General features: G+C 37.1%; 1 protein-coding gene across 1 annotated transcript in view; it reads left to right on the forward strand.

Moving 5' to 3' along the window:
- Positions 1–1,879: 1,879 nt before the first annotated feature.
- The window catches only part of SMC3 (structural maintenance of chromosomes 3), a 31,885-nt gene continuing 19,655 nt past the window's right edge, over positions 1,880–14,109 (forward strand). Inside the window, exons 1-9 of the mRNA XM_081105134.1 lie at positions 1,880–2,182; positions 3,200–3,275; positions 5,451–5,489; positions 7,882–7,949; positions 9,640–9,711; positions 10,081–10,160; positions 10,419–10,497; positions 12,413–12,530; positions 13,469–13,644. Coding sequence (XP_080961260.1) covers positions 2,168–2,182; positions 3,200–3,275; positions 5,451–5,489; positions 7,882–7,949; positions 9,640–9,711; positions 10,081–10,160; positions 10,419–10,497; positions 12,413–12,530; positions 13,469–13,644 — 723 coding nt within the window. The 5' untranslated portion in view covers positions 1,880–2,167. The remainder of the gene's footprint in view (positions 2,183–3,199; positions 3,276–5,450; positions 5,490–7,881; positions 7,950–9,639; positions 9,712–10,080; positions 10,161–10,418; positions 10,498–12,412; positions 12,531–13,468; positions 13,645–14,109) is intronic.

Here is a 14,109-nt window from a genome sequence, read left to right on the forward strand (position 1 = left end):
TCTCTCTCTCTCTCTCTCTCTTTCTCCCTAAAATTAACCATCTTAACCATTTTAAAATGTACAGTTCAGTAATGTTATGTATATTCAGCCTGTCATGCAACCAATCTCCAGAACCTTTCCATCTTGCAAAATTGACTCTGGCTTGTGTTGTCCCATTTTCATGGACTATCTTGGATTTTAGCTACAAATATACAGATAGTGGGTTTCAAACTCTTTAGTGAGTCTCAGTGTGGTCAGGACAGTATTGGTGCTCAGTAAATGTCCACTGGTTAATTGATTTTGCTCTGTTTTATTTTTTCCTTCGTGCTACAATTTCTTCGTTTAAGGGCAAGTTTAGTTTTATGATGCACCTGACAATTGTTAAGTACTTCTCGACTGCCCTCTCATGGAAAGATGAAGAAGTGAAACTCGGAACAATGTTCATCGTTTATGCTGGAATAAAGTGGCCCTTTTTCCTAACTCCCTGGACTTTACACCATGCAAAATTGTGATCGATCCAAAGTTGTCAATTTATCTTCACCTTATAGATGAAGTTGACATATAGAACAGTGGTGAATGACCAGTTTAAAACATTTTTAATCCGTTGCAAACCAATCCATTTGTAAAATATAATAAAAATGAATCCATAGATAGATTACATTTAAAAACAAAGACATACAAAACAGAAATCTAATTTTTATTATCAGATTCAACAGGCAAAATTACATTCCAATAAATATAATCAGAACAACAGGCAAAATTACATTCCAATAAATATAATCAGAGGATAACAGGGAAAAAATAACATAATTGCATAATTTGTGTGTTGTTCATTGAATGTGCATACTATAGGTGGTTAATACAGAGAATCGCTTCTATGCTAATAACTTTTGGTGTTCTGCAATCATAACTAAAGAACAAATTCGAAGTAAAAGGTAGTGTTTCTTCACTTTGAATGCATATCATATTTATTAACATGAAGATTTTTTTAATAGATAAATCCCTATAAAGATAAAGAAAATTCCTTTGTGTTCCTTCCCGGTTCCCTTCTAACCTCCCCAAAGCAATCACTTTTCTGACTTTTTTCCATCATAAATCTGTTTCACTTGTCCCAGAACTTCATATACATAGAAATATGTATTCATTTGGAATATATATGTGAGTATGTCTCTAAGATTCATCAGTATAATATCTTTGAGCTTCACTCAGTATATTTTTGAGATTCATCTATGTCATTGCATCTATCAGTAGTTCATTTCTTTTTATTGTCAATAAAAAGATATACCTCAATTTATTGATTGAGTCATCAGTTGATAGGTATTTGGGTTGTTTCCAGTTTGGGACCATTGTAAATAAAAATCATTGAGGACAAGTATGTCCTCGTATGTTTATCTTAGGCTTAGATCATAGGATAGATGCATATTTAGTTTTATAAGAAAGTAAAGTGGTTGTATCACATTACGTTTCTATCCTAAATGTGAAAGAGTTTCAGTTTGCTGAGGGGAGGAGGAGGGGGGGGAGGAGGGGGGGGGAGGGGGGGGAGAGAGGGAGAGAGGGAGAGAGAGAGAGAGAGAGAGAGAGAGAGAGAGAGAGAGAGAGAGAGAGAGAGAGAGAGAGAGAGATGCAAGGATTCCGCACGCTGGACCAGAGACCAGCGGCATCCTGTGGTTCCAGGGACGACGCAGCCCGTTCCGGTCCGCATGTTTAAACAGCCCGAGACCACGTGACCACCGGCCCGCACAGCTATTGGTTCTCCGACTCCCATACTCGGCTTTGGCGCCCAAGGTTCCCCCTTCTGGACGCAACCACTGGCTCCACGCTCGGAGGGAATACGAGCCAACCTCACATTCAAGACTTTACTGAATGAAGCTTCCGACTAACCCTCAGCCAAGCTTCAGCTACAGATAGAAATTTAATAATCAAATCCACCTAAGGACGCCGGAGAAGCCTCCTTTTCTAAGACAGATGAAGCACACCTGACCCGGACTCCCCCTACGCTTTGTTGGGAAAAGGAAGATGGTTCCGTCCGAGGCGCGGACTCCGCCTCCCGGGGCGACGCCATTTTGTTTGGCTGGCGGGACGGACTGGCGCTGAGGGGGAGGGGTACCGTAGGTGCCTCACCTGACCCCGCGGCCGCGCTCTTGTTTCTTCACGGGCGGCCCTTCTCCCCGGCTGGGGTCCCGGAGCCATGTACATAAAGCAGGTAAGGCCTGTGCGTCCCTCACACCCCTCACGGGCCCGTGAGGACCGCTCCTGGAGGCGGGGATGTCGCGGCACGACCTGCGGCCTCACCTCTCCCTGCTGAGGGGGACCTGGGGTGGACGGGGCCGGGGGGCGGAGAGAGGCCCCGCCCCCGGAGCGCGGGGGGCGCTGAGAACTGGGGCGTCCCTGTGCAGCCCGGGCCTCTGTGCGGGGCGCTTGTTGGAAGGAGAAAGGACTTGGGGGAGGTGTGGAGGGGCCGGCGGGGCGGGCCTTGTGGAGAGATCGGGCCTTCCCGGGGGGAGGGGGGGCGACCGGGGATCTCGGGGTCCTGCGGGGAGATCCCCGCGCGGGTCATCCGCTGGCGTGTGTGGAGATGTGTCTCCCGCCCGGGGGCGCCCCTGGGGCACAGGGTGGGTGGGTGTCAGCTTACCCGGGGGCCTTGCTCCTCCGGGTCTGACAGGAGGAGGCCGAGGGACCTCATTCTGGCGGAAGATGTGGCGCCGCCTCATTGTTGACTCCTGTCAAAACGCCTTCCCGCGCCGGAGCCCGCGCGGTGCCGAGCCCGTCCGCGGTCCATGGGCGAGCGTCCCTGGTGGCGGCGCTGGGCTCTCAGCGCCCCCTTCCCGCGACGCCTCCCTTTGGGGGGCTGTCCCGTGTTCCCCTCGGACTCAGGAGAGTGGGGACCAGCCTTCCTGCTTGACGCATGTTGACGTGAGCCCTTCAGGTTGGGGCTCCGGCGCCCGTTGACTGGGTGCGTGGTGTCCGGACGCCCCGCGGCGGTTCCGAATGAAAACTGAACGCACGGGGATGGGCGCGGAGGAACGGACTGCGTGTTCTCCGACGGTACTTGTCATCGCCGCTTTCCACGGTGAAATCTGAGGAGAAATCGACAGCTTCCTGTCTTGAAGGAGACACCAGAGAGGGCAATAAGTGCAAAAGAAAACGTTTTTAGAAGTTTGCATTTCTTCGTGTGTGTGTGTTCTGGAAAAAAAAAAAATCCCTTTTATTTATTTGCTAGGTTATCATCCAGGGTTTTCGGAGTTACAGAGATCAGACAATTGTAGATCCCTTCAGTTCAAAACATAATGTGATTGGTAAGTGTTCGTGTTTAAATTCTGCCTGTACCTGGGCTGATGGAGACGAAGTTACCTCTGCGTATACATAACTGTATGTATTTTTTTTTCCGTATGAAATAACTTATTTGTCTTCTGTCTGCACCGATGAATTGCTTATTTTACACATTTAAAGAGTTTGAGTAAGGCAGGCGTACATTATTCGGGTATACTCCCGTGTGTGTGTGTGTGTGTGTGCAGAGCTTTAAGTTTATAGTGAACGGCACTAACTCTCGTGTCATTTTGCAGTTAAAATGCTCACTATGGCCCATTTCAAAGATGACCATGCTTTCTTCACAAATGGCATTGTTCTCAGATTTCTTGCTTCCCTGTCATAATGTCTGAGGATAGACCACAGAGCTTGGTGGGAAGGTCGTGAACTTTGGAGCAAAATTGAATGGGATTGGAATCCCAGTTCTGGCCTGTGCTCTTGTTCACTCCTGGCCCCCCGAGGGCTTCGGTTTTCTCATTTGTGAGGTGGAGGTCATGGCCCACTCATGGGGCTGTTGGGGAGATGGGATGGAAGAGCAGCTCTGCCGGAGATGGAGGGCCAGTGGTGAGGGCTCTGCAGTAGTCAGTCTCCAGGCTCTTCTGTGGTGGTGCTCTTGTGCTCAGAGCCAGCACAAGTGACTTTTGATGTTCTGAGTTTTTAGATGTAAGTTACGTGTATCAGGGAACTTTACCTCAGACTTCAATGCAAACTTCCTAAGAAAAGGGATGCTCTTGCATAATCATAGTATACTTAATCCCCTGAGTAAACTGAACATCAGTGCAGTCATTTGCTGTTCATTTTCCAGTTAATTGATTGACCCAGAAATGCTCTTTTTGGCATCTCCCCCCTTCCTCCCAAAAGGATCTATTTAGGATCAGGCATTGCATTTAGTTGTCATATCTCTTTAGGTTCCTTTAAGGTGGATCCTTTCCACAGTGTTTCTTTGCCTTTTATAACATTGTTTTATTAAAATATTGTGTCATCTGCCTTTTACTGATGTTACTTTTGATCACTCAGTCAAGGTAGTGTCTAATTTTTCTACTGTATAGTTAATGTTTTTCCCATGCAACTAATAAATACTGTGGGAATGGGGAGATGCTTTTGGAACATGCAAAGATGGTGGTGATCTTTATAAAAATTTTCCTCTACATTTTGTGTCCGTTAATAATTCTTTATTCTGATGGTTTCAAATGATTTTTTTCCATTTCCAGTATTCCTTTCACATTTACCATGATCAACTAAGAATCATTCCTTCTTGGTTGCTTATCTTTTTATTGTCAGTGTAAACTCATGGATTATTCCCCCCAGCACTAATTTCTAGTTCTAATTATTATGGTACCATGTTGTCCTAGATTTAACTAGTGGAAGCCGCTTCAAGCTGGCCTCTGTGTCTGTTATATGCCTCTTTTTAAAAACACTTCATTACTTTCTGGCATAAATGATCTCTTTAGGATTTACTTTGTAGTAAAGTGATAACTTTGAGGCTAAATTGTTCAGCATATTTTGGTCAAGATTAAGAATCTTAATGAAAATGTTTCAAAACAAAACACTCAAATGAATTCATTAAACTTGAAACATTTGATACCCTTTTATGTATAGGATTGCTTATTTCTGAATTCAGATAGAAAAAACAATGCCTTACAGTTGTCTATACTTTTATGAGTATGAAACTACATTAATATATATTAATATATATCATATTAATATATGATATTAATAATATAAATTGTTTAACATGTGAGTAGTTGGAGAATTTGAAATAATTCAAGTATTTTTAAAAATGTAATTTGTGAATCTTTACATTATTAAAAAATACTTTATATACAATTAAAATAGAATTACTGTGCATTGTAATGATTATAAATTATAATAGCCAGGCAGTGTATTTAGTTATTTTTATCTAAACTATTGGGAAAGGGCAAAAATATCAACAATGAAATTATTTTCTTTAAAGAAAAAGATATCTGAAGTCTATATAAAAATTGTACTCATTTGGTGATTAAAGCTGTTTTGTTTATTGATTTCTTTTGTTCACTGTTCTGTTGTATTTAATATATATTAAGATGTTATGCTAAAAACTTGGATTTATAAATTTTCTAATACAGTAAAGTTTTAATTTTATAGTTTCTTATACAAAATAACATATACTTTTTGAAATTTTATAGTGGGCAGAAATGGATCTGGAAAAAGTAACTTTTTTTATGGTAGGTATTGTTTTTTGCATTCTAAATATATTCAAACCTAGGTATCTTAAGATAGTTCATTTTGAGATTATGTCTGCATGAAAGCCAAGAAATACTTCATACAGGGTTGTAGTTTAGAGAGTTAAGAGTGTAAGCACCTGAGTTCTACTCTATACCTAGTGATTAATGAGCTCTGTGAGACTGGGCAAAACACTTAGCCTCTCAAATTACTCTTTTCACTTTAGGAACAGAGATGTTCACCCTGCCTGCCTTAGATGAGTTGTGTGAATTACAAACTTGCAACCTAGATACCTGCCCTTGACCAGAAATCGAACCTGAGGTTCGATGCTCTAACCACTGAGAAAACCAGCCGGGGCTCTAAACCAATTATTATCATAAAGGATGGAGGGGTGTAAAAACTTTGTTAAATCAACAGACTATTATCAATTTGCAGATAGTAAATAGGACTTTGAAAATTATCTTTAACCCTTTTCAGTCCAACCTCGAGGATGACTCGACAGACCAGGTGCTAGGAGCAGGTCCAACGTCGAGCAATAAGAACATTAAAAAGTTCAACATTCAATCCCGTCAGTTAATTTGGACCAGACTGTTTGAATTCCAAAAATAACATTGGACCGCAAAGGGTTAAAGATAAAATGCATTTAAGTATAGTAATGCCTCTGTCAGCAAATCTTCTGGGCAGAAAAAATCATGTTAACAGAATTAGACTATATAAGGAGTGAGTTGGAAAATTTTTGAACCTCTTAGTTGGGTAGTATTTGAGGAAAAGGGCGGGTTTAGAAAAGCAAAAGTTCTATCCTGTCTGCTTGTAAAACTAAAAGGTATTACTCTATATCCTATCAGTGTAGTAATTTGGGGATGGTAGGAGAGTGGCTTGGAGTGGAAATGAGTATTTCATAATCTCGGGAATGAGGGCAATTTAAATTCATTTTCCTTCCACCCCCACCCCCCCACCCCCAAGGTGATTATAAAAGACAGCCAGTCCTCACCTTCACCCCCATTCATGCATACACACACACTGTCAGAGGTCTTTTGGGTGGACTGGGAACAGAACAACTGGGTAAAGAGTTCCATTTCTAGATCAGGGTGGTCCATTTAAGTGCTCTACATGGAAGTAGGAGTGACTCCTTGTCGAAGCAGTTGAGTAGAAGGTGGGAATCTGAAACATTTCCCTGTATATATATGTTTTTAAATTTTTATCTTTTTTTAAAAATATTTTATTGATTTTTTTACAGAGAGGAAGGGAGAGGGACAGAGAATTAGAAACATTGATGAGAGAGAAACATCGATCAGCTGCCTCCTGCACACTCCGCACTGGGGATGTGCCTGCAACCAAGACACATACCCTTGACCGGAATCAAACCTGGGACCCTTCAGTCTGCAGGCTGACGCTCTATCCACTGAGCCAAACCAGACAGGGTTTATCTTATTTTTTAAAAATATTTTTTTATTGCTTTCAGAGAGGATGGGAGAAGAGAGAAATAGAAATGTCAGTGATGAGAAAGCATTATTGATGGGCTGCCTCCTAAACGCCCCCTTCTAGGGATTGAGCCCATAACCCGGGCATGTGCCCTGACCGGGAATTGAACTGTGACCTCCTGGTTCATAGGTCCACGTTCAACCACTGAGCACACCAGCTAGGCAACCTTTTGGTGCACTGGGCCACACCCAGCTAACTGAGCCACACCATCCAGGGCATTTCCCTATATTTTTACTTAGATCTATTTCTTTTGACAAAGTATCCAATTAAGGATATTGTACGAATGTATTCTAATTTGTTAATAAATAATATGTAACATTTATATCTAGTGGGTAAAAGCAAATATAATGTTAACCTAACTAGTCAGTGAGTACTTTAAGAAGAAGTAGACCTTAGTTCTGCTTGTCTCTTCCTTTACCTTTGTATTTTCTTTTTATTTTATTGCCTTAAATGTTTCAGTGAACATTTAAAAAAAATATTTTATTGATTTCAGAGAAGAAGGGAGGAGAGAGAGAGATAGAAACATCAGTGATGAGAGAGTCATTGGTTGACTGCCTCCTGCACACCCCACACTGGGGTTTGAGCCCACAACCCTGGGCTTGTGCCCTGACCGGGAATCGAACTGTGACCCCCTGGTTCATAGGTCAACGCTCAACCACTGAGCCATGCCAACCAGGCTCAGTGAAAACTTCTTAATAGTTTTCTTATATCATCATCTTCTAGCTGTTAGTCTGAAATACAGGCAAATTATCTGCATTTTTTTTGTTGTTGTTGTTTATATGAAGCAGGTAATCTACTTTATCTGCATTGTTCATTACCTGCTACACTATATTCTATGAAGATATGGGAAATTATTAGTAAGGCATAAATTCATTTTAGACTGTACTAATTGTTATGTTTTTGTTTTTCTAGCAATTCAATTTGTTCTCAGTGATGAGTTTAGTCATCTTCGTCCGGAACAGCGATTGGCTTTATTGCATGTGAGTGAGGCTGCTTTAAGACATTATCGATATTACAGTTAACCCTTGAACAACTCAAGGGGTAGTAACATCCACTGCCTTCAGTAGAAAATCTGCATGTAACTACAGCCAGCTCTCCAAATATGCAGAGTTCCAATCACCAGTGGATCCTTGAACAACATGTGCAGATCAGTTTTAAAAACCTGCATAGGTTGATAATTCAAACCCACATTATTTAAGGGTCAGCTTACATACATATTTTTTTATTTATTTAATTCTCTCCTGAGGATATGTTTCTACTGATTTTAGAGAGAGAGAAACATAGATTAGCTGCCTCTCAAATGAATATGCCCTGTCCAGGGATCGAACCTGCAACCTTTTGGTGCATGGGATGATGCTCCAACCAACTGAGCCACACCCGCCAAGGCAACAGTATATATATTTTAAAATACATTGTCAATCCTGATAAATTACTTGTTCAAGTTTCAGATCCTTTGTGAATATGATATAGCCTCTTATTCTGCTGTAAAATTTAATCTGTTATGTTTAATGTAGGATAAAGCTTTAATTTTTATCTAATGATAAGAAAATTGTAGGATTTGTCTATAGATGGATATGTCTTCCATATAAATATAAATTCTTTATTAAGGATATTGTCTGGTAAAGCTGGAGAAGAAGGTTTGCCGAGGAGAAAGAAGAGTTTGATATTGGGGATTAGGAACTTTGAGACTCAGAACCAGAAGTTAAATGGGAACATATAGAAGCAACCATTGCAAAATAAGCAGCATAAAGTTGCTACTGTTTTTAGCCATATAAATGTTAACATTTTCCAACATGAAAGAAGTATGTGTAAAGAAAATTATAATTTTTCATTAGAGTTTTATGAATAATGAACTAAAGTAGTTTTAGGATAAAAGTTATAAAAGACTATTATAAAATAATATAATTTATATTTCTAGTTTGAATAAGGCTTATAATTAATTTAAGGACCAGAAAGCAAGATTCCTCCATATATCTCAATAATGTCTCTCCCACTTAGGAAGTGTTTTTTTGTTTTAAATATCTCTCTACCCTACTCCCCAAATTTGAATTTTTGGCTCAGTAATCAGGACTAATTCCTTATAGAAAAATCTCTGTTTAAGTTTCTCAGATTGGCATTAAAAGAATCATCTTTTTAGATATTCTCCATGTGTTGAATCACTACATGATACCAGTGTCCAGAATCTGGAAATTACCTGGACTTGGTTATGTAAGTGGTTGGGTCATAAATTGGTTTAAATGTGACACATGTTAAATGCGTTTTCTTAGCAGATTTAAAACATAGACTATCTCAAATGTTTACAAAACAGAGTTTCAGTAGTTCAATGATTTGTTAGGGATCATTTCCAGCATTAAGATGAGTCTGTAAAAGAAAAGCCTCAAAAGTGTTTTAGATATTATCATGTAGGTAGAACTTAGTGTCTATGGAGTCTTGTGCTCTAATGAGGACCTAACTTTAACATCTTTTGTATTCTCATTCAGAATCAAAAGCCTTTGGTTAAAAAATATTACTATCCTAATCCAGTATCTTTGCTATTTTGGCAAGAGAGATATATACTAGTCGGGTAGAAATTTTTCTCCATTGAATCAGGCTTGTTACCATGCACTAAACTTGAAATGTGTTTAAAGTATTTGAAAATACCACAAATTTAAAATTTATCTCATATTTTAGGAAGGTACAGGTCCTCGTGTTATTTCTGCTTTTGTGGAGATTATTTTTGACAATTCAGACAACCGGTTGCCAGTGAGTAACTGCTTTTTCTTTTTATTAATGTTGAGAATTTTATTGTTGCAGCTGATTTTTTTATGCTTTAAAACATTTATTTATAGCTTTATGTAAGCTATTATGATTTAGTTTATGCCAGAGTTACTATTCAGTTTACATACTAACTTTGTTTTAAAATTATAATGAACATTCTTGTAAATAAGTGGGAATGTTCAAGCTGTTGTAAAAAAATGTCTTTATCATAAGAATTGAGTATTCATAGCATACCTGTAGTGAGATTGAAATGTCAAAATAATTGTTAGGTTTAGGGACTCTAAAATGACCTTTAAAATTTTTTACTTTTACTATTAAATTAACTCTGGGCTTTTACTTTTTTCTTCTTCTTAGATTGATAAAGAGGAAGTTTCACTTCGAAGAGTTATTGGTGCCAAAAAGGATCAATATTTCTTAGACAAGAAAATGGTCACGTAAGCATTTTTCTTCACATTTGTAATTTCTTTACAACAGAGTGAAAGTATTTTTTTACTTGTCTAATATAAGAGGTATATTTACTTATGTTCAACAAATCAGTATTTAGAGCATGAACATAAGAGTCTGAAGAATCTCTGAGGCTAATACAACAGATGGTTTAATAACTGTTCTGTACTCCCTCATGCCCCTTAACCTAAAAGTTAGTGTACTCATTTTTTTGTCATTTATCTGAAATTTTCAATCTTTATCAACAGGAAAAATGATGTGATGAATCTCCTTGAAAGTGCTGGTTTTTCTCGAAGTAATCCTTATTATATTGTTAAACAAGGAAAGGTAAAAAAATTGTATGTCCATTTTTAATAGAACTTGGTTTTTGAGTATATTCAATGAATGATGATTTGGTTTATTGTAGTGGTTAAGTTGAAGTGAAAATATACCTTATGTCTTGTTTACATTGATTTATTTTGTATTGAAATTAGTATTACCTTTTATGTGGCTATAAAATACAAGTAGATCCATTGCATAATGGGATGGGAAGTATTTCAGTAGAGGTTAAATGGATCATCTTTCCTTAGTGACCTGTATTACTTTCTAAGGCACATTACACTGGAAGACATGTAGGTTTTTGGAAATCTTTTAAAATCATAAATTATGGATATTGTGGAAATTCTGTAAAAATCACATTTGAAAATACTACTTTCTGAAAGTATATCACAAAATTAAAATGCTAAAAAGCTTACATTACTAGAATTCACCATAATGATACATATTATTTTCCTTATAGAGATTATATTCATTATAATTTTTAGTTTCTATATGCTTTAGGTGATTGTTCTACGATTTCCTAATATACTTTAAACTATATCTAAGATAATTAATTTTTCTTAGGACGTACCTGTAATGTCCTAAAGTTTTCTGTAATGTTTGCTTGAACTAGGGGGAAGTTCTTAACAAATGTCCACTTCTCATATATTGAAGGCTTTTTTAGATTTGTGTTGGAAAGTTAGCATTCAGAAGTGATTAGGAAAGGTATGGTGTTTCCCTTTTGGGAAATGTGATACCAGAAGAACAGGTTTTTTAAAAGATGGTTTATAAGAAAGTTTTTAAAAAGGAGGCTGGTTTGAAATAGCAATTATCTGAGTCTTCCCTTCACACATACAACATGGGTCTCTTTACATTATTTTAATTTCTGCTCATGTGTGATTTCATATGACCCATCTGTGACTACTTCATCTACAAAAGCATTGCCTTCACTCCTACTCTATCTGCTTTATTTCTTTATTCTGTTTTGTTTTTCTTCATAGCAGTTGTGTTATACTGTGATGGTATGCTTATTTCCTCTTTTTCCACTAGAATAAGTTCCATGAGGGCAAGACCTTTTCTGTTTTGTTCACTGTTTTCTTTCCCAGTGCCCCGCGGAGTGGCATGTATGTTGTAATGATTCATTAAATATGTTTTAAGTGAGTAAATTTAGTGAATGAACAAGCTTAATTGGGGTACCTTAAGAGAAGGACTTGAAAGGTGATTTTTTTTGTTGTATATACTTTTGTTCTGTATACTTTTGACAGACCATTTTTTCTTATCTCAGAGCTGATTTTCTTTTATGTAAAAGTGTTAAAGTAACTGTCACTTGAATTTTTAATGCAGTGATAGCATTTTTTACCTTTAGCACTTAATTTTATTTTAAAGAATATGTGAAACTCATGCTTGTTATATAACGTTTCATGATAATTAGGTTTTATCACTCTTTGTCATGTATTTTCTTTGCCATATATTTGTGAGATACTAAAGATGTTTTTGCTTATTTTATTTAATACACCCTACCCCTGTGAGACAGTTATTTTAATCTATATTTTAAGAATACCATTTTTGTTACACTTTCAATAGTATCATTATAGCTTTAAAAAAATGCATAGTGAGTTATGGTTTCCCCTCTTAAAAATACTTTGTTCCTTTAGAATGAATCTCATCTTTTATACCTTATCAAATTGACTAAGAAAAAGAGATGGTGGGATATTCCTCTGTCATGTAATTTGGAGGGTTTTATCATAAATTAGACTTATGAATATATATCTTGGATTTTTTTGGGTAAATTTCACTTTCGTAAAAGGAAATACAGGTATATAGGTATACTTATGTACTGTACAAATTAGATTAGTGAACTCAACTTATGTGAATACCCATTCAACGTAGAGTTCTTAAAGAGCAGTCTGTAGTGCTGTAATAATTATTTTTCCAAAATTTTTAGATCAACCAAATGGCAACAGCACCAGATTCTCAGAGACTAAAACTATTAAGAGAAGTAGCTGGTACTAGAGTATATGATGAACGAAAAGAAGAAAGTATTTCTTTAATGAAAGAAACAGGTAAAAGAAATGTGATTGTACCTTATTTCTATTTGTTGTGAATTACTTTTCATTGTATTGTAATGGAAAGGAGTTCTTTCTATCTCAGGAGTATATTGTATGTTACTTTGCCTGTATGTTGAATGGAGAGAAAATTAGTTTTAAGCAATTTAAGGTTTGAGATTTCCAATTGATTCCTTTGAATAAAGAATTGTTACTGTGAAATAGTAATGCCCTTTTAGGTCAACTACTTTGTGCCTCTAATGTCCTCATCATTCTGTGTGAGATAACAAATTTGGATGTATTCCTTAAAAGAAAAAAAGGGGTTCAGGAGCAAGTAAATGTAAAACTTCGAATTTAGACTCATCATTAGTGCATTTATTATGGAAACCCACTTTGTTCTTCAAGTGCTCTGTCCTGTCATAGCTTAGAGTCAGACAGTCCTGGATTCAAAATCTAACTAATAATTAACTGACACTGTAACTTTAGACTTGATCTCTCTAGTTCAAAGCTTCCCTATCTGTAAAATCCTTTTTCATGTTTTATAGTGGTGAGTAGAGGAACAAAGTAGCACAATTGGAATATAATAGGCATACAATATGTAGCAGCTATAGGTAATGCTATAATTGTAAAATTGGGAATCAGTGTCACCAATGATATTAGGGTTTTGTGTTTTTTAATGTTAAGCTTTTAAAGGAAGCTTAAACTGAGATCCTTACCACATGTATATGAGAATCAGTGTCACCATGTGTAAGTTTGTTCTCTGTTGCTTTTCATAATAAAGCATCATAATTGCCATTTTGTTATTTTGTTATCTTAGATTTGGTTATCCCATAATAGCAAAGAAATATTGCTGTAGTTCTTAAGATTAAGTTTAACTCATGGTATATTTGAGAAGAGATATTACATAAAAATGTATTGAACTCCTTCATCCCCCCCCCACCCCTTTTTTTTTCAAGAGGGCAAACGGGAGAAAATCAATGAGTTGTTAAAATACATTGAAGAGAGATTACATACCTTAGAGGAAGAAAAGGAAGAACTAGCTCAGTATCAGAAGTGGGATAAAATGAGACGAGCCCTGGAATATACCATTTACAATCAGGAACTTAACGAGACTCGTGCTAAACTTGATGAGGTAAAATATTTACCTTTGCCACTTAAATTCAGATTAATTTTTATTACTTATGAATGTGTTAAACTCATGCTGTATTTATACTTTTCAGTGATTTTTAAATAGAAAATTAAATTTGAAAACCCCTTAATTTATTAGTTAACAAATTTGTTCTTTCGGTCTATTCTGAGAAAAATGTGTAGGCCCACGTTGGCCTTGCTGTATATCTGAAATATAATCAGGTGGGGTCTCAGACCAAGATGAGAGGAAGCCACCTTTTAAAGTTTTATGAATTTTTTTTCTTAGCTTTTAAAAATGTATTTTGTAATTACTATTGCTGACATTTTGTACAAAAATTTGTTTTAGGGAATTTCCTATGTAAAAAAAACCACTAAGTTTTCTGATAAAAATTTTTTAATGTAAATGACAATTTTAGCAGGTATCTAAAAATTTAACTAGGTATTTTAAAAAATTAAATAAATGCAAGAT

The sequence above is a fragment of the Myotis nattereri genome (assembly GCF_964212035.1).
Source record: "Myotis nattereri genome assembly, chromosome: 13".
Taxonomy (NCBI): domain Eukaryota; kingdom Metazoa; phylum Chordata; class Mammalia; order Chiroptera; family Vespertilionidae; genus Myotis; species Myotis nattereri.